This window comes from Melanostigma gelatinosum (genome assembly GCF_949748355.1).
Source record: "Melanostigma gelatinosum genome assembly, chromosome: 9".
Taxonomy (NCBI): Eukaryota; Metazoa; Chordata; class Actinopteri; order Perciformes; family Zoarcidae; genus Melanostigma; species Melanostigma gelatinosum.
Window position 1 is genome coordinate 18,026,589 of NC_136642.1, and position 19,066 is coordinate 18,045,654.

At 40.2% G+C, this 19,066-nt stretch overlaps 1 protein-coding gene across 1 annotated transcript in view; it reads left to right on the plus strand.

Moving 5' to 3' along the window:
* LOC306781607 (CUB and sushi domain-containing protein 3-like) overlaps nt 1-19,066 on the plus strand; it is a gene marked incomplete at both ends in the record, with an annotated part of 193,213 nt that overhangs the window by 14,133 nt on the left and 160,014 nt on the right. Inside the window, 2 exons of the mRNA XM_079274535.1 lie at nt 226-451; nt 12,923-13,035. Of these exons, the coding sequence (XP_079130661.1) occupies nt 226-451; nt 12,923-13,035 (339 nt within the window). The remainder of the gene's footprint in view (nt 1-225; nt 452-12,922; nt 13,036-19,066) is intronic.

The following is a 19,066-nucleotide window of genomic DNA, read 5'->3' on the forward strand; positions in this document are numbered from 1 at the left end:
GTGCACAGTTACAATACAAATGTTACTTTGAATAGCATCTGTACAGGCCTATTTAAAAGTTTTAGAGCCATTCTGTTTATTTATTGCTGCACCAGGCAAAGTATAATTCATTTTCTGCAAGGATCTCTACAATTTACTCATTTTCTTCCATGTATTAAAGAGCATTTTATTGTTTCTGTCTCGCTGTGCCTTTGATAATGACTGTGTGTTTTCCTTTCTTTCCAGGTTTTATCCATACTTGCGGAGGCACTTTAAAAGGAGGGAGGAATGGGACGCTAGAAAGCCCCGGGTTTCCGTATGGATATCCAAATGGAGCGAACTGTACCTGGGTGATTGTTGCCGAGGAGGGGAGCAGGATTCATATAGTTTTTCAATCTTTCGCTGTGGAGGAGGAATACGACTTTTTATCTTTGTATGACGGCCATCCACACCCGGCTAACTTCAGGACGAGGTAAGGAAGCCATGCACCTTCAAGGCTCTGTTTTAAGGCTGGGGCGGGAAGTAAGAGGGAGGGAGGCCTTTAATGGAAGGTTCATCTGTGATGTACACATGACAAAGACATGCTTAGTCTTGTCACGCAAGTTGGCAGTGGACTGTATTGTGTCCACTCTTTTCTGGCATGTATCAGATCTATTTCTATGTGTGTGTGCAATATTTGATAATATGGACAGTCATATCAATGGATTTTTTTCAGCAATAAAATGGAGAAAAATGTACATGATTCTGTTCAAACACAAAGTACAGAACAAAGAAGTCCCAAACTGTTTCCTCCACGAAACGCACTTCAAATAGTCATGTGTTTCCATGGCAAAGATCAAACCGTGAGCTTTGGTAAGAATCCCAGGGATTTATTTGTGAATAGCTTTGTTGGCTTCAGTTATGCATGGGTCAGCTCAGTAGCCACAATCCTTTATTCGGAGGAGACAGATCTAGAGAAAACATGAAAATCAAACACAAAGATATCTCCTGGTTTAGTCGCCGAGCAGACAAACAACCGTTAGTTTGTTTTCTGCATTCTCACGAAAGCCTCACATTCAAGTGATGTGGGACGATTCTTTTATGTTTATTTTTTATATTTGATCCCTCTTCTCAGTTTCTGTCTCTCACAGAATTATTTGGCTCTCGCTGTGTTTGATTTTACGGGATGGTAAATTCTCACTATGCAGCTAGTGTTCGATAATTTCATTTAATAAAGAAAAATGTATACCCGGTGAGACGACTATAGGCAGTGCATGCATAGACAGAGAAATACAATATTGAAGGCTCAGTTTAGACAGACATTTTCTCAGAGTACACCCTTTACACCCTTCTTGAAGAGTTTTTTTTGGGAGTACACTTAAATCATCACAATGAGATTGACTTGCCGAGTGAAAACAAATCCTGAGTATTTGGTTGTTTGCCCATAAAAAAGAGGAAATATAATATGTCTGTTTCAGAAAGAATCTGAACAGCAGCATTTTTCAGGATGTTCTATTTCCTCCTTTTCCAAAATGACTCCTGCTTTAAAGGAACAGTGTGTGAGATTTAGTGGCATCTACTGGTGTGCTGCAGATTGCAACCAATTAATACGCGCTCACCCCTCCCTTTCCAAGCGTGTCGGAGAACCACTGTGGCCTTCAGGTTGGGAGAGTAATCTTTAGGATTTTACTCCAACTGTGAGCTACTCTTATACAAACATAAATAGAGTTTAAAAAAATAAATAAATCAGAACAGGATCTGAATTTATAGATATAACAGCAACGTCACTATATTTCAGTGTTGCAGATTTTGCAACAGCCCTTCTACAACATTGCACACTTCCCTACCATGTTTTATTCCTGACCAGGCATCATGGGGACTAAGCAGAGGGAGCACTGTGCTTCAATAGTTAACACTTTCTGTATTTGCCTACATGCAATTATAGTATTTGTTCAATAAAAGAATGTTTTATTTTTTTTACTCAACAAGCCACTTGGTGTATTTCAGCAGTAATACTCAGTAATACTGAAAGCAGCAGAAAGGCAAAAGTTATTAATGTCTATCTATCAACCTTATCACATATTTTCCTCATATCGTGCATCCCTACTCCCAAACCTCCCATTCATATGCAGTACCACCACCACTGCACACAACAAAAACTAAATTAAACTAGAATTAAGTTCTTGATTGTCGTATCTCAAATTATGGTGAAAAACATAAAGACGAGAGATTTAAAGAAATATTATTTAATATTAGATACCCTCAAAAACAATCAGTGTGCCATTGTCAAGATTAAAATGTCTGTGGATAAGGCAGTAACATTTATTTTATTTGTTTTACCACCACAGAGCAAATTGTATATATGTTGTAGTTTGTATATTTGACAATCAACTCTTCTTCTTGGACAGAAGAAATTACAAATGAAACTATCTCTGGTTTTGGGATGAATTTACAGTTGATGATAAAAAGGACAAGACAAAAAGTCATCTGAAAGATGACATTAGATGAGGAAGAATGTCAGCAGTACTGGCGTATTCCACTAGAACGGCAGTCCCTGAATGGGCCTGCAACTTCAACTGAACATCAAATAGTAATTTCAACCAGAAAGTGAACTCATGCAGCTCAACTGAGATAAATACTTCAACAACACACTTGTACTCAAGTACTGATGGTATGCACAAGCTGTTGTATAAAAAGGGCAACAAATAGTGCGTGCACACAATATTCTTAATTCTTTTAAAATGTACTGAAACCCAAATAAAGTTGCCCTGCAATGAACTAAAATTACTTTTGAACTGCAATGATTATACCTGCGTCTTGGTGTCCTCGTATTGTATTTGTTTATTTTTTGTTGTATTTGTTTTTATATGGACTCATGGGTCTGGAAATACAGTTGAATATTAATCCATGAAGCCGCTTTTAGTGTTGTGTGTGTTTATGCGTTGTTTTATTTTTCTCTATATTATAAGGTGCTCATGATATATAGCCACGTCCATACACACAACATATAAATAATAAGAATAACGTAAAGCATTCTTTTTTGTTTGTCAAGCCAAGAAAAGCACAGGTGCACTAAAACATTAATTATGGCTTTGGTCGATTTAGGTACCCCACTACGTCATGGCAGTTCGGCAGAATTCTAAATCTCCATTAGCTCACGTTATGTGCTTCTGAGATACTTTACGCTCTGCAAAATGATCGCGTGTTTGAGCGTGTTCCGGAAATCATACTGACATTTAGCATGCCATCTGAAGTTTGCAGACGCAGCGATGATACCGATCATTCCGTCATGTTATTATCCATGTCACCAGTCAGTATTTTCAATACTTGTATCAGACTTGTATCCGACACGCTCATCGTTTTACATTTCAGTAAGCATAGTCATTATGCAACTAGAGCTGGCAAACTTGACCTTCAAGTAGCATTGCTGTGAGGAAATGATTTAATTATGTAAATGAAGACTGCAGAATAAAGTGAAAGAAGCCACTTACTAAAGTTAAGAGCACATGTCAAACCGAAGCTTCCTCTGCACACATCTTTCCTGCAGGTGCCTGGTTGTCTGTCGACTCGAATGACAGTTTGATTTTAAGCGTTTGCTGGAGTGTGGGAGACTTGTGCTGCATTCAGGAACACTGGGAAATGTGGCATACATCTGTTAGTGTACAATAAAGAATTCACAGTCTGAAATTCAGACTGTGAATGTCTACATCTTGCCTGAGGGGCAGCGGTGGAAGAAGAACTGAGATCTGATACTAATTGTGATTTAGAAACACCTGCAGTAAAAATACAGTTTCACAGATTAAAGATGAGCTGATTTATCGAAATCGCATCGAGGTTTGACAGTGTCATTTCATTTTAAAGTTATTATTGGCAATGGAGTAAAACTCCTGGCACTGTGGCAACACTAGTTATACTTGACAGCCAATAAATTCATCTAAGCATATGAAGCAGCAACGTCGTCAGCATGTGTGATCGCTGAACACATAACTTGTTGATGTTGTGCCATTTTGCTGCCATTAAACTCAAATTACTGGCATTAAAATTCCCTCTGTTTATTACACACAGGTTTGCGCCAATGTGTTGTGGTGAAGCTGTATATTTTGGTTTGGCTTATTAAGATACTTGAAATACAAGAAAAATCTAAGTATGGCAATACTTTACCATGATTCTGGAGAGAACAATATGCATGCAAACTCATAGCAATGTCAGCAATTGTTCTATAATTGCTCAGAGACCCATACACAAGGCATTATATTTCGAGGCTTTTACACAAAATGTGCAGCAAGAGTAATATATGTGAGATCATTAAGTGATGTGAAGTCAACCAGCATGGTGACAAACCTTTCATAAGCCTGACCTTGAAAACAGCATTATGCGACATAATCTTTTTAGTATTTAAAGTCATTCAGCTGCTAAAGTATCAACAATGATTCCGCTCTTGAATTATTCCCCTTCATTCACTTTGCTATGCACATGTGACCTCGAGGGAAATCATTTTGCCACTGTCTTTTAGAGGGGTTTTTACAGAGAAATGCTGGACCCCGCAGTCACTTCTGATGGAGGATGCTTTTGAATACAAATGAATAATCAGATGCTAAGATGTCCTTTAAAAAAAAAAAGAAGCTTTTGACAGTTTTAAAAGTTTATGTGTCTATCTGCTCGGACGAGAGATAATCTTCTAATAGTACACGGCACACTTATCTATAAAGAGTGGGTTTATTTTGAGCAATTTGATTTGACAAGAAAAATGTGAAACCTTTGTGGCGTTTTACTTTGAAATCCAAACACAAAGTGATTCTTTAAGAACACACTCAGTGGCCCCTTAGTTAGGTGTGGCCTATTTTGGTGACAATATTGGAAAGTGTAAATTAAATTGTTGATTATTGATGTCATAGTTAAAGGGGTAGAATATTCTAAATGCCTCTCAATATATTGCAGTCCAGTAGATCACCTTCACTGACTTAACTGCTGAAATATGTAGTGTAATTAATACCTGCTCTGACAAAATCAACATCATAGGCAATGATGATTGTAGACTGTCTGGGAGGACAGTTGTATTGGAATAAAGTGGATACTGAGTGTAGGTTTCTTATCAGAAAGCTTTTAAGAGCCATTGCTGATTAGCTGTGTCACATAGAGGGTTAACAATTTGCAAAAAAAGGAACCGGAGATGATATTTTGATGAGACTTTTTAAATTCACATGGAACTAATCCTGCCATTCAGAGAGGAGGAGGAAAAGCACACATAATTCTTGCAACGAGACAAAAGCCGATGGCTCAAATTGTGATGGGTTTTTGCTTATCCGGCCCAAACCTCTAAATAGCAACGTTGTTCTTTGTGTTTTTGTCACACTTTTGTTTTTTTTCTCCAAATGGTGGATTTCCTCACAATGTGGGACTATGTTGTGAGGAGCCAGGAAATGTTAATTCCATGACGCAGTCTTTGCTGTGCCTCTGGGGCCCAAAATGTACGCTAGTAGAACGCCTGGTCGTACACAATTAATTCACTGCAAAACAAAAATCACTCAGAAGAAGGGAAAAAAACAAGCTTCCTGATCTTGTGTTTTCAAATCTTTTGTATAACTTTGTCAAGAAAGATGCAGCACAAACTTTCCCCAATCTGTTTTGCAACTTGTTCTGAAAGATGCACATTTCCATATGGCAACCCAGTTTTTCTTCCCGTTTTCCTCTTCCCTGCTTTGAATGTATGTGTTGGCTCAGGTGTATCCTCAGCTTGAATAAGTAAGAAGGTGAACACAATGACAGGCAGCCCTTTATGCTTTTGTAATTATGAATACAAAATCTTGATAGAGATTAAAGACTGCTTTTTAATTTATTAATGCATTTAATTAATTAAGGCATTCAGAAGGGAACACGACAAAAGCGACAATGAATTTTTAACATGAAAAAGAATCGACATCATCGTGAGGGACCTGATTAGTGTGTCTCCCCATTGATCTATGTATTCTCTTTGCTCTGTGAAGTTTTTTCCCCATCCCTCTCACTCGGTTCTGCACTAACGTTACGTACAATCCCTCGTACCTGAGAATGGCTGGTTGAAGCTCATTATTGTGCTGAAATGATATATTAAGCATGGAAGAGGAAAGGAGGGGAGTTCGTGTGTTAAAGCCTTTTATTGCAGTGTTTCCCTGCACAACAAAATGACCTCATTCAGGTGATTTCCTTTTTTTGTTGTTGCTGTCATTATACAATTACTATGACTAGTGCACGCCTGTGAATAAGTGAAGGCCCGTAACAAAACATTGTAAATATACAGCTAAAAACTGTTTTGTGACTAACAAGAGAGAAAAAGGTACTTTTAAGTGACAGTCAATTTGAAACTTTAATACAGAAAAGTTTGTACTGAAAAAAACACACCAGTGCAATTCATATTGAGATAAAGGTGAAAAGATAATTCAACATTTTTACCACTTATGTAGGCTACATGTCATACTTTTTGGAACCATTGCATATTGTTAGGAGCATTTTTAAGTATATTTTTTTCTCCTTTTTTGTCGAAAAAGATTTAGTACATTTTAAAGTTAAATGCATTAATCTGGTTAGAGGCTTGATCTATAAACGGTGTGCTCTTGAAAACAAGTTTTGCTCTTGTTCTAGCAGCGGTGGAATGTAACAAAGTACATCTAGGCTACTCAAGTACTGCACTTAAGAACAGTACAGTTACTAGGTACTTGTAGTCTGATTTACTCGAGTATTTCCATTTTGTGTCACTTTATACTTCTCGTCAACTACATCTCAGAGGTAACTATTGTACAATAGTAGTTACGACTTAAGCTACTTTGCAGATTCAGATTCTCAATACAAATGATGAATCAACGAATAAACTATGCTCTATTAAGTTGTATTTAGCCAAATCAAAGTAGTTACAATTCGCTCCACCTTTACCAGCTGCCACATTAAAGAGATGACCACACATTAATGCATCAATAGTTCTAATCAGATGATGGCCTACCGTAGCTATATTATTTTAATTAGGCCATTCTGGCTTCACCCAGCCAGTAAATAAAAATCACATCCAAATCTAACTGTCATTTGTTCCAGTAATACTATTGTAATGCCCTCGTTTTACGATGTCTATTTTAACAGTGCAGAAAGTACTTTGGAACAATTATGCAGCAGGCTACTGTTACATGAGTCTCTGAAGAAAGCAGCTGGTCACCACGCAGTGCACAGACTTGGCCACAGCCGATCCACGTAGACTGGTTGGTTGCGGTGGGACGATGCAGAATATAAATGAAACTCTACAAAATTGCACGCATGTAAATGAATAATGCGACTTGTAAGCCGTTTTGACACCACATTCATCTTCAGTCTCAAACTAATCATCAGGCGTGATGGGTGAAGTAACTTTGTGACTCATTACGACTTGATAAAAATCTCCTTCCAAATAACTGAAAGTAGCTTGAGGATTTCACGAAGTAAAAGCAGGATTAATGGCTGTGCGGTGCTTCGTTATGTATCTGCTGTTGCTTTGTCACCTCCAACCAGGATAACCTAAATCAAATCTATGCTTAATCTGTCTTCACACAAATACACCAGAACCACAATGCAGATGGCAGAGGATTAATTACCCTTTTGTCTGCACACCTGTGAACTAATTTGTTTTTTTTTCAAACGATAGCTCATATTTATCCCAGTTTTGTTTTTGCATTTGACACCCTGCCTATTTACATCTGGAGAATTACTTACAGTTGCAAACTGTAGAAAAGCAAATCAGATTCTGCGCTCCACAAGTCGCATGGCATACTGGACACGGAGAGACGAATATGAATTTTTCTGACCATTCCCCAGGCAATTCACCATATTAGATTCAGCTTTTGCAATTCAAAAAATCAATTTTTTTGTTACATTCCACACACTTATTAGACGAGAGCCCAGGATGAATTAATTGATGACATGATTTGACCTGTATTACTGCAGTTATTAAACCGAAATGTCAGTGTCTAGGGCTGCTGTAATGAGTTAGGACATGTTGGTGCAAAATAAGTCTATTAATCATCTCCAGCTGTTGTTTTGAGGAGGTAGCCAACAGGCCATTATTCACCTTATTAAGGAACATGCCATATTTTGCTCCATTTATCATTATCATAAACTAAAGGCAAGTGGTTCACTTTAATTGTTGGTTACTCGGTGAAATCAGTCGGAGCACTTAAGGGCTCTTCCACCCTCCTGTCCGCTTTTTGTTCTTCTTCTCTTCCCAGGGGACACGGGTTCAGAGCGGCGTAGCGGGTGGGCAGAGGCAAACAAAGGTACAAAGAGGCAAAGCGACACAAACGTTGAACCAGCAAGACAGGAAAAGGAAGAGCAACAGTGAATATGAGCAGCAACGGGAAACCGAGAAACCTAGTGTGACAGAAAGAGCTAGTGCAACACAGAGGGGAATACAGATGGAGGTCGAGAGACAGTGAGTCAGACAAATAGAGGTACAACTCTCTCTTCCCTCTTCCTCTCTGTGGCACGTCACTACCGTGACACACTAATCAGATGGCGGGAATGTCTGACAGCTACCTTCAGGGCTGATGTAGTGCGTTCAGGTGGAAGGGAAGGCTGCATCTGTCCAGGCAATCATCGGCACCCTGTTCCCAGGCACACACACACACAGTCATGCTGTTGGTGTTGCTTTGATCCATAAACGGGTGGAGCCATAGCTGTTCGGACACCTGGCGTCTCCAGAGCCACAGTGCCATTTTCCGTTGACCCGGTGGAGTCCAATACAGATGCATTAGAACCAGTTTTTATTTGACTCCCACTTGTAGCACTGTGCAGTTTCGAGTCAATGAGCTGTACAAAGTTTAACATAGTTTTATATATATATCTATTAGGGGTGTAACGATACGCATATTCGTATTGAACCGTTCGGTACGAGGCTCACGGTTCGGTATGCATGACGAACCGAATACGTTAAAAAAAAAAAAACTTTATTTAACCAGGTAGTCCCATTGAGATTAAAAATCTCTTTTGCAAGATGTAAGTAACAATACTACATGACATTAAGGAGCAGTTTTAGTTTTTTATGCTTATGTGTTGCTAAGAAGACACCCCAGAAGACGGGTCACTCAGGTATATTTCCATCATTGTTCAAAGTCAAAGAATAACTTTATGATGATAGTTGTAATGAATAAATATATTTTAAAATCAAGTACATTTCTCTGGCATTTATAGTTTTCTACTGTACCGAAACGTACCGAACCGTGGCTCCACTGTATCGTACCGAACCCAACCGTGGATTTTGTGAACCGTTACACCCCTAATATCTATATAGCAAATGCATTGCTCCCGACTTCGTTTGACCTAATGCACCAGCTTCCATCAAAGGTCACAACTAATGCTTCTGATTGGCTGTGAATGCGACTGCGCTGCATTATCTACTGTACATTGTATGACCTTCTTTGCTCTGGAATTGGAATCTCTTCGTCACAATAGTATTGTGTATTTCAATCCAAACGCTCCACTGTACTTCCCTTTACTCACTGGATATAAAATAGTACTTAACTCTTTTTCTGATGTGCAAATTCTCTACAAGCTTTTAAAAAGAGAGTCGACAATAGCAGGTCTGTGAATGGTGTGGTTCAACATTTCCTTTCTCGCCTGTTCACGCGGTATTCCAGGAAACCAGCAAGGGCTTTCACAGTGAGCTGGAAGAAGATGTCCATTAAATGTAAGATGTTATAGTTGCTAAGGCAAATTTGAACAAATTTATGACAAACATTAATGTCTGTCCTTGTACTTAACTTTGACTTCTTCTTGATAAATGTTCATCTTTTCTCTGATACCATAAACCGTTGTACTTTTACCATCGCAAATGAAAACGGAAATTCCCCAGTGAGTCCAGCCGACCATCCAAAGCCAGATTAGAGTCTTCCTTGTAGAATTCCAAATGGGAGTGTTATTTAATAGCAGACTTGTATCTGATAGCTCAATCACAAGCTCCTTGTCAGAGGAGACAACAAGCCCCATGGTGTTTATTTGTTAATGACATTTTCCAACCACTCACCCGATGCTGCCGTTGCCAAAGCAACAAGTGGCAGTGACTGCCACGTGATGGAGATCTCTTTGTCTGCCTTTTTGTTAAGGACCTACTCGGGTCACAATGTGCTTCTTTGGTTTGAACAAACCATCACGTAAGATATTCTGACAATACACTGAAGACTCCTTGAGGAGAATGTGTCAAAATGACGTCTGCTCTCCTTCGGTTTAATGAAGAACGAGTGTTTTCTTTGGCAGTCGCCCGCTTTCATGCCCATGGTTTTGGGCAAGATGTTGCTTGTTCAGGTTTTTTTCAAGGTTTAAATCATTCCTGCTTTATCTTGACCCATCTGACTTGAGACATGACCTGGCTGAATCCGAAATAAGTCTTTCGCCAACTCCACCGAGACTGTCACCTCCTAATCCTTCTCACTGATGGCCTTAGAAAATATGTCTTCCCCTCGTGTACACTAACCCCATGACATCCTCATCCCCTTGCTTTTTTTTGTGCCACAGTGCAATCTACGAAAGGATTTAGCCTGCTTAGACTTGGAACGTGAGTCTGAGTTTCAGTTTGGCATGTCGGCTAAGCTTCTTCTTTGCCATTACATTCACCTTGCTTGTGGTCATGAGGAAATGCATTTTCTTTGTTTCGGACATCCTGTTGGTTTTAGGGGACATCAGGACTACTTCACAGTACCCTGTATATGTTGCCTGAACACTGCATTTGGTTTCTTTTCCCTTTTTGTCTCTCTGTATCACATGTTGCGATAGCAGCACATCTTATTCCTATCGTCTGTCCACTCTGCCCTCACAGTCGATGCTGCATCACCAAGTAAAGATTTTGCTCGACGTTTTGATGAATGGACAAACATCAGTTTTCATTTGTCCCAATCATTCAGAAATCCTTGTAGGTCAAGACCTTTTGGAGTCATTGTGTAACTGCATTGCCCCCGTCTTGGTGGGTGGCAGTGACCTTTGTGCGAGCATGTATTCTGCAGCCACTGATTGTTCTGTGGTTTCTGTTATGCTCAGCCAATAATTATCCCCCCCCCCATGGATCCCCCCTCCCCGGACTTGAGGTAAGTGGGCCTCATTTGAAAGACTATCCCAGCTTGATATCAAACTGTGTTTCATTGAAGAGAGGGGAAAGATTGAGGGCTTGTTAGTTACATGCCACAGCACTTAACGTTGGGGCCAGAGAGAGAGAGGCAAGGGTCACCCGCTGCTCTTTTGTGAGCAGAAGCACAGAGCTGTAGGCAGATCAATGTGTCCACACTTGACATGTTCAGGTGACCTCTGACTGGAGCCATATTTCTAATGATCCTGAGATATTGAAGGCGCTGCCATTTCTTTGAATAATTTCCTCGATAATATTCTTTCACATCTGTCGATATTCGTGTCCTATACAGCATAGCTCTGCACTATGTGCACACATAGCAGGATTTGGGGCCTGCAATAATACATATTGCCTTTTGATATGTAGATTGTGGCCAGCTTGAATATTGCCGAAACAAACGACATTGAAACAATAAGTAAAACCATAAAAAGTGAATTATTTTAATGTACTTCCTTTCTCCTGTGCTTGTTGTTTCTGTTCAAGCACTCCACCAAAGACTTATCTTTTGATGCACAGGCCTTGCCACTTGCGTCCACTTTTAATTTATCCATGATATCATGCATATTTACTACAGTTCGCTTGTGAATGATTAGGCTTCTAACAATGTCACATTTTCAGTTCTGTTTCGTCCATAAATGTATTCAAAATTGCCTCATGAAGCAATTGACTTTTAGCAGTATCTTGGCATGCTGTGCAGTACCTGCGACAAAGGGCAATTATTTAGTGCAAGGACCAGCACAGTTCACACTGCTGTAATTGGAAACTCTATCGAAGCTGTAAATACAGCACCCTCTTCTTTGCTGTCACAAGGGGAAGTTCTGCTTTTTCACACTTGGCCCACGACAGACATTATTCACCTGGCTTATTGTCAAGTAGAGGTTCAGACACACAAACGGCCCCCAAAACTAGCAATGGAAAATAACAAGAAGAGGAAACCATAGAGAAGGAGACATTTCCTTTCATGCACAAGTTATATCCATGCTACACAGCCTGGCTTACAGCAGGGGAAGGTCGATAGAACATCAGCAACTGCCGCTGAGCAATGGTCAGCAACACATCTTGTTTACGACGCCGTGAAAGCAAATGGATTTGTTTGGATCTGCACCTAATTTGAAATGCAGTAATGAAGCAGTCTGTTACAATGCAGCTGCCAGCCATCAAACGCCGTCCAACAGTAGGGAATATTCTCGCTTGGGTTTTGATTGTGTTGTACCTGATATATTATGAGTGGACAAATTGCGTCACGATTCTCAGAGCGGTCATGCGTCACTACACACAAAAAGTTACAGAGCACGAACTCACCAGCGGTGTGAGGTCATTCTTTTTTTAAGTGATGGTTACTTTGGTGTGCATGTTTTCTGTATCGTTGCATTTTAGTGCGCACACCTCTCTCAACAGGACTTTATAAATGTACGGTCAGCCGCTTCAGCTGACGGCTTATCTAATTTAAAATACAACAGTAACAGATGTTGAACCGACCCAGGTGGGGTTTTGGTTTCAGCCTCACAACTTTTCAACAGCGTTGTCTTTTTTTGGAATCATTACAATTTTGGGGGAAAAGCCTACATGGTGGTAGATGTCACACAGAATCCGTTGCTGGGCGTCGATTGTTCTTGAACTGGTTTATGCGAAAGCTGACAAATGCGAATGTTTTACCACAGGAATAATTCTTTCAATTTATGCGGGTTATGTTGGACTGTCATCACATCGATTGAATTAAAACATTTGTCTTGCATTTTTAATTAGGCTCAAGTTACAACTGCACAATACATTTTTATTGTTGTAAGCGTATTTATGTAATTCATAGAAATGAAATCATACATTCAGTACTGCGGTTTCTCTCTCTCTTATCTGCAGGTTAACAGGATTTACCATCCCTCCGCCTGCTACCAGTTCTGGCTCCATTTTTTCACTGAGGCTTACCAGTGACTTTGCAGTAAGCGCCCATGGATTTAAGGTCGCTTATGAAGGTAAGAGAACCATCATTTTTCTGCACTTTCATTGTCATTAGAAATGGCCGTTTAAATTGAAAAATGAAAGATATGTGGAATTGAAGTCAGAGACGACGATCAGGACATCTCTTCATAAACTGGGTCTTCATTTCCAAGAAAAATCCATCAGCCAGGAGAAGTGGAAGCCATTTATTCTTAACATGAGATCAGTCTGACCTCACCTGATTTCCAGTATACTGGAAGTCCTATAGGACTTCCACTTTTGAGTTATGGAAACATTAGGAACCTCAAATTAAGCAAATTAATCTCATATTTTCCAAACCCCCCCCAAACTCCCGAACCTTTTCTGCAACTCCAGAGGTGCATCTGAAATTGCATGGCAGATGGCGATGAGACTGAGTTGAACTAATGGATGTACAGAGTTATCTGTGTTGAAGCAGAGCCGAGTGCAGTGCGGAGCTGTCTAAATATGAACTATCCTTCTGTGGCCATCTCGCTCACCCCTTACTTTATTCCCCCCTCTGCTCTTTCATGTGAAAGCTCATCCCTCATCCATCTCTATTTCTCTTTCTCCATTCCTTTATTATCATATTACATGTGCTTTTTTCTACATTTTCTTACATTTCTTTTCCTCATCCGATCTTCTTTCCTACCTTTTGGCTTCTCCTGCCTTTCCTTCTTCCTCCTGCCCATGTGTCTCTTTGGATTGTCTGCTCTTATTTTCCTTCTACTCCAAATATCCTTAAGCTGTTTCGTTACTTTCTGTCTTATTCCCTTACCTTCTCCTGACCCCATCCTGTTGCCTCACTCCCTCTCCCTTCCACGATGTCCTTTTTTGTCCCCCTGTACCCCCTCCTCATCTCCCCTCCTGCCCCAGACCTGACCAGTCGAGGACCTCTCCCCTCTCCATCTGCCCATTTTGGCTTTCCGTCTCCTGCTCTGCGTTTCTCTTTCCATCTTCCTCTCTGTCTCCAGGGATAGGCTTGGTTGAATTAGATCTTGTTGTTCTGCCTCCACCTTTTGCATGTGTAATCTTCAAAAGAATTTCATGCTGATTTGGATGTCAATCGCATTTTGCTACGCACGAGGCACATATATTTCCTGTTTCTCAATACTGAGTAATGAGGACAGTGGAGAACAAGGCTGGGTGATATGACGGTATGCCATGTGACAGTAGAAATTATTCCACTGGTAGGGATTTAAAAAAAACGTTTCCACCGCCATAGGTATTCTTGTGTGATCTTGTGATTCTTGCATGATATCGCAAATCCAGCTGCAGCTGGCAAGGTAACGTGATTTGTGCCGACATGGAAGAGCAGAGTGAAGTAGAGCCGACGGAGTTATTGTGAGGAAGAACTCTGGTTACATTTTCACACGTTTTCTTTTGGTAGGTCTAAGGTACACATTTGTGGGATTTTTATATTGTACAGACTAAAGTCAGGGTGGTATTTATAGAGCCTTTTACAGCCGACGTCACCAAAAACATGCGTGCATGTGTCGAAAACAGAGGCGGCGTTTTGCCCCAGCCATCCAGACGAGTTAGCAAGCTTTTAAACATTGAATTAAAACTATTAACAGCATCAAAATGTCTGGTTGTTGCATGTTCTGTTGTCAGAATCCAAGCTCCAACAGCCGACTCAAGTTCTACAGAATTCTGACAGGATCTCGACTATTTCAGAGCAACAGGTGTTTCAGTTTAATGAGTGACCGCGTTAACTGGCGACTCTCTGCCAAATGCATCCGTGGTTGCTTGTTGTAACTTGCGTAAATGGTTGGCCTAAATAATAAACACAGATGAGTGTGTACTAAAAATTGACAGAAGGCTTTTACAGGACACCTACATGTTCTGTTGGTTTTTTCAACAGCTGCCATCACTACGAGGAACCAGAGACGCATTCGGCTGAGAGTCAGTCGTTGAACCGAAACACCGGTGGCATCTATGGCTGCAAGCTATTAAATGTCTTGACTACCACTGGACTGATAACAATGCTTGTGTTTGTAGTGCCCATTTTATTTATCTTTGTCATGGTATGTGACATTCTGCAAAAGACATGAAATAAGAAATAACTCATTTCCAAGCATCTAGTCGTCATTGTTTAACTGTAGAAAGGTCCACTTGCACCTGTTAACCAACCTGTTACACTGGATTTTGAGATATGACCTTAAAATGTGTACTACGGTATTTTTGTTGGTTTTTGCAATGACATTATTCTTACTATTATATCACTGTATTGAAAAATGAAAAGTAATACTCAATACTCAATACTCAAAACATGATTATACAAGTTTTTGCTCTATTGCCAATGTAAGGTAACATAACTTAAGAAAGCTAAAAGATTAGCGTTAATTAGCTCCAAATAAGAATGACACCTACATGTGTTCTGGGAGGAGGAGCCTGCCCCATAATGTAAATGTTTTTTTACATTTATTTTTTCTCAGCAAAAGACGTTCACGGTAAAGACGGTATTGCAAAATCCATGTAATGGCCGAATGTGACACCGGTGATAAAACTGGTTTACCGCCCAACCCTAAGTCGGCTATAGTTAATTTAAATATTTCTCAATTTAATTTAAAGAACAATTGCTGTATTATGATATTTACAGTAATTTGAAATGACGTATACTGTTATGAAAGTGTTGTGTAGGAGTCGTATGGATAAAGGATTGTAGCCAAAGCTGTAGGCCGGTAGAATTTAGACCTAGGGTTGGGTTTAAAGAATGCATTTTTCGATTCTAATCGATCTTCATTTGACTTATCTATAAGTATATATATAGATATATTGATATCTATCCAGAGATTGACATTTTAATATATGCCTTTTCCCGTGGATGCGTGGAGCTTTAAACCGAGTAGCAAACTTTCTTTGAATCAAAACATGACGGGAGCTGCTCCACTTATTGCAGCGGCTCCGGATTCTCTTAGACGTAGACGGGCCAAAAACTGTGTGATTGATATTTTACATTTAATAACACAAGACAACTTCATCAAATTTTATTTTTTTCTCTGCTTAAATTGTTTACAGCTGATCTGCTCTGGATGCATCACCGTCTCTCTCAAACACCCACTCGTAATATGTAAACATGTGGCTGCACTTAAACCCGACCGTAGCCATTTTCACAGGGTGGTAGTCCTATTGACCATCTAAGCTTGCGAGTGTGTCATTTTGCAAGTTGTTCTCTTCATCTCCACATGTTCACAGTGTGGAACAGGGTCGTAAAGTGGCGCCCTTGCCGCCAAGCCTAAAGGCAAGTGTCTGGTTGCGTTTCAGAATAGACCAGGAATAGACCAGGAATAGACCAGGAATAGACCAGGAATAGACCAGGAATAGACCAGGTTAGAGGGTTTCTTGTACAATTTACAGCATTAGTTCAATGAGAATATCTTTCATATCCAAACAATATTGGTATTGGAACTGAAATATCCGAATTGGGACCTTGTGAATCGGAATCAAATAGATTTGGGAAATCAGTGGCGATACCCAGCCCTACTTAAAGCATGAATGATCATAATAAACTGAGCTGTACATGTTTTGGTCTAACAGCCTCATGTTACGAGAAGGTACACAGCATAAATATTTAAACAACAATCTTAAGATATATGGTGTTATTTACTCAAGCCTCTACAGATGCTTTCCCAGAAACCCTTGGTATGGTGGTTTTAAAACGGTGTATTCCCAACAAATTGTATGTAATGGTAGCATACAATGTGAATAAACCACCATATTTCTGAAGTTACTTGGCATCATTATCGTTGTCATCACCATAATCTGAATTGAAAGCACAACGTCTTGACTATCATCAGAGACCCACATGCATGACACATGTAACACAAAAATACTTAATGTGCTCATCCGTGGTGTATTCATTTGCATGTACTGTCACCGCGTCATGCCTTTCGTCCTTGTTATGCTGATGTGGTTAGCAAAATCATATGCGTGCATATGTGCGCGGTGCTTGTCGACACTCGGATGATGATTGAATCATGACTGCAGTCGAGTGAGTTTGAATCTGCGTGCATACGAAGGACACGGTGAAGGACATGGCCAGTTGGAATTTAATGTCTCAGCAGCCCGTCAACCTTCACTCAAGAATCTTGGAATGCAAACCAGCTCCAACTTTCAGTGAATTCTAGTGCTGATAAGTGGCTACTTTTCCTCTACTATAGCCCGTCTCTCAGTGTGATCCTGAAATCTTAACACTTGGGCAAGCCCTGAAAGGGTCAAGCTGCATTTATTATGAGAAGAGATATGGGGGACGGGTTGGGGGGGTTATTCAACACAGCCAAACAACGCCCATTGGTGCTTGTAGCTTCCCAAGCGACAGAGATAGGCTGCCTCTGTGCAGTGCACATGTACCGAGCTGGGAGTAATGCTGTCTCCTTGCCCTTTGTTGAAGATGTGTATTTGCTGTGAAAACATTGCCGTGCCTATGTAAGGCCTGCCTCGATGCCATTTCAACTTGCCCTTTTATTTGTAAAAGTCTTTGAAAGACAGGTGACCCACACAACATAATTTCATCTTTTCTCCCCAAATCATTTCATCTGTCCTTCTGTGGCTATGCAGATTGACCACTGAGTTGGAAAAGTCTCCGTGTGTGTGTGCGTGCGTGCGTGTGTTGTTTACCAGCTGCATTGCCCTGTGATCCAACATGGGTTCAGTCAATACTCTTCTCCCCGCCAGCATGAAAATCCAGCTCAGCAGCCAGTGAAGCAGCCAGCCAGGATGCCAGACGGGCAGTCTACAGGCGGCTCCTGTGGGGAAAGTGTGCTGCTTGTGTGCTCACAAACACTGCCACTCCTTCAAACCTCCATCTTCTTCAAAGGGCTGCAGAGTCATTAGATATACAGGCGAAATAAATAGCTCTGCCCCAGAGAAATCTCGCACCCAACTACCTCATTTACTGGTTCACATAACTCACTCGTTGCCACTGTGATGAGAGATAATGCAAGCCACTCTCGCTCCCACTGTTTGGGACTGTAGGTCAAAATTGTGTTTGTTATGATGACAGAGTACCATAAATGTGGTATTTTTACTGAAATGTTGGTTTCCCAGGCCTTATGTTACATTTGATGTTGCTGGTCTCTTGTACGATTTAAGGTTTATGACGGATCTGTTTAGTTTACAAAGGTCAGAGAGATGCTTTTTGTTCGTCGTTGTTAGTATTTTACCTTTTCTGGCATCATAAATGTTTTTAATAATGTTTTTTATGCTTTTAAATTTCTGCCCTGTTAAGCGCTTTGTGATTTTCTGTCTGTGAAAAGCGCCCTATAAATACATTTTATTATTATTATAAATGATACTTGCTGTGTATTATAATGTTATGCACCGTTTTCAACCGTGCATTTCAACCAGGCATCATTTTTGCAGAGTGAGTGGTGCTTTGTGCGTTCAAGAGCACTCCTTTAGCATTGTGTTAGCATTGTTTTTGGACAGGTTTTCACTGGGTTTTACACCAGCCCCTGGTGTTGAGGAGCAGCTGTTTTCCAAAGGTTCAGTTAAATCAACAATTTATTTAGGGTGCTTCACACAACAACACTTGATAGCTCAGGGCTAACACTGTATCTATAACACCTGATTTATTTAGGGGGCTCTTCAATCAACAGTTTATGTTCATGTAGAAATTCAGATTCAATGTTAAGTGCAGGCTATTAGTCAGAGTACTTGTTTTTTTTAAATTAGATTTTAACAGATATTCAGCTACTGTAGCTGCAATTGAAGCACAGTTTTATATTGTCTAGCCAGCTGCTTGAAATGTGTGTGACACATCCTTTGAATTTATTCAACAGCCATGTCTGTCTGAGACATAGTTATGACTAGAGTAGTTATTACTGTCCATACAAACCAAAGGCTAATGAGTCAGTGCTGGTATAATTACAGCTGGGATGTATCTATTGCTTTTTAATTGGTGACCTGGGGTGATTTTCTCCAAACTATTACTGATATTGTACAACATTTTTATTTGGCTGAGTGCAATCTGTCCGAGATCCCAGCAACATCTGGCAGCTGAAATTATAATTCCATGCAGGGTACGCGGTATGATTTGTAACACTC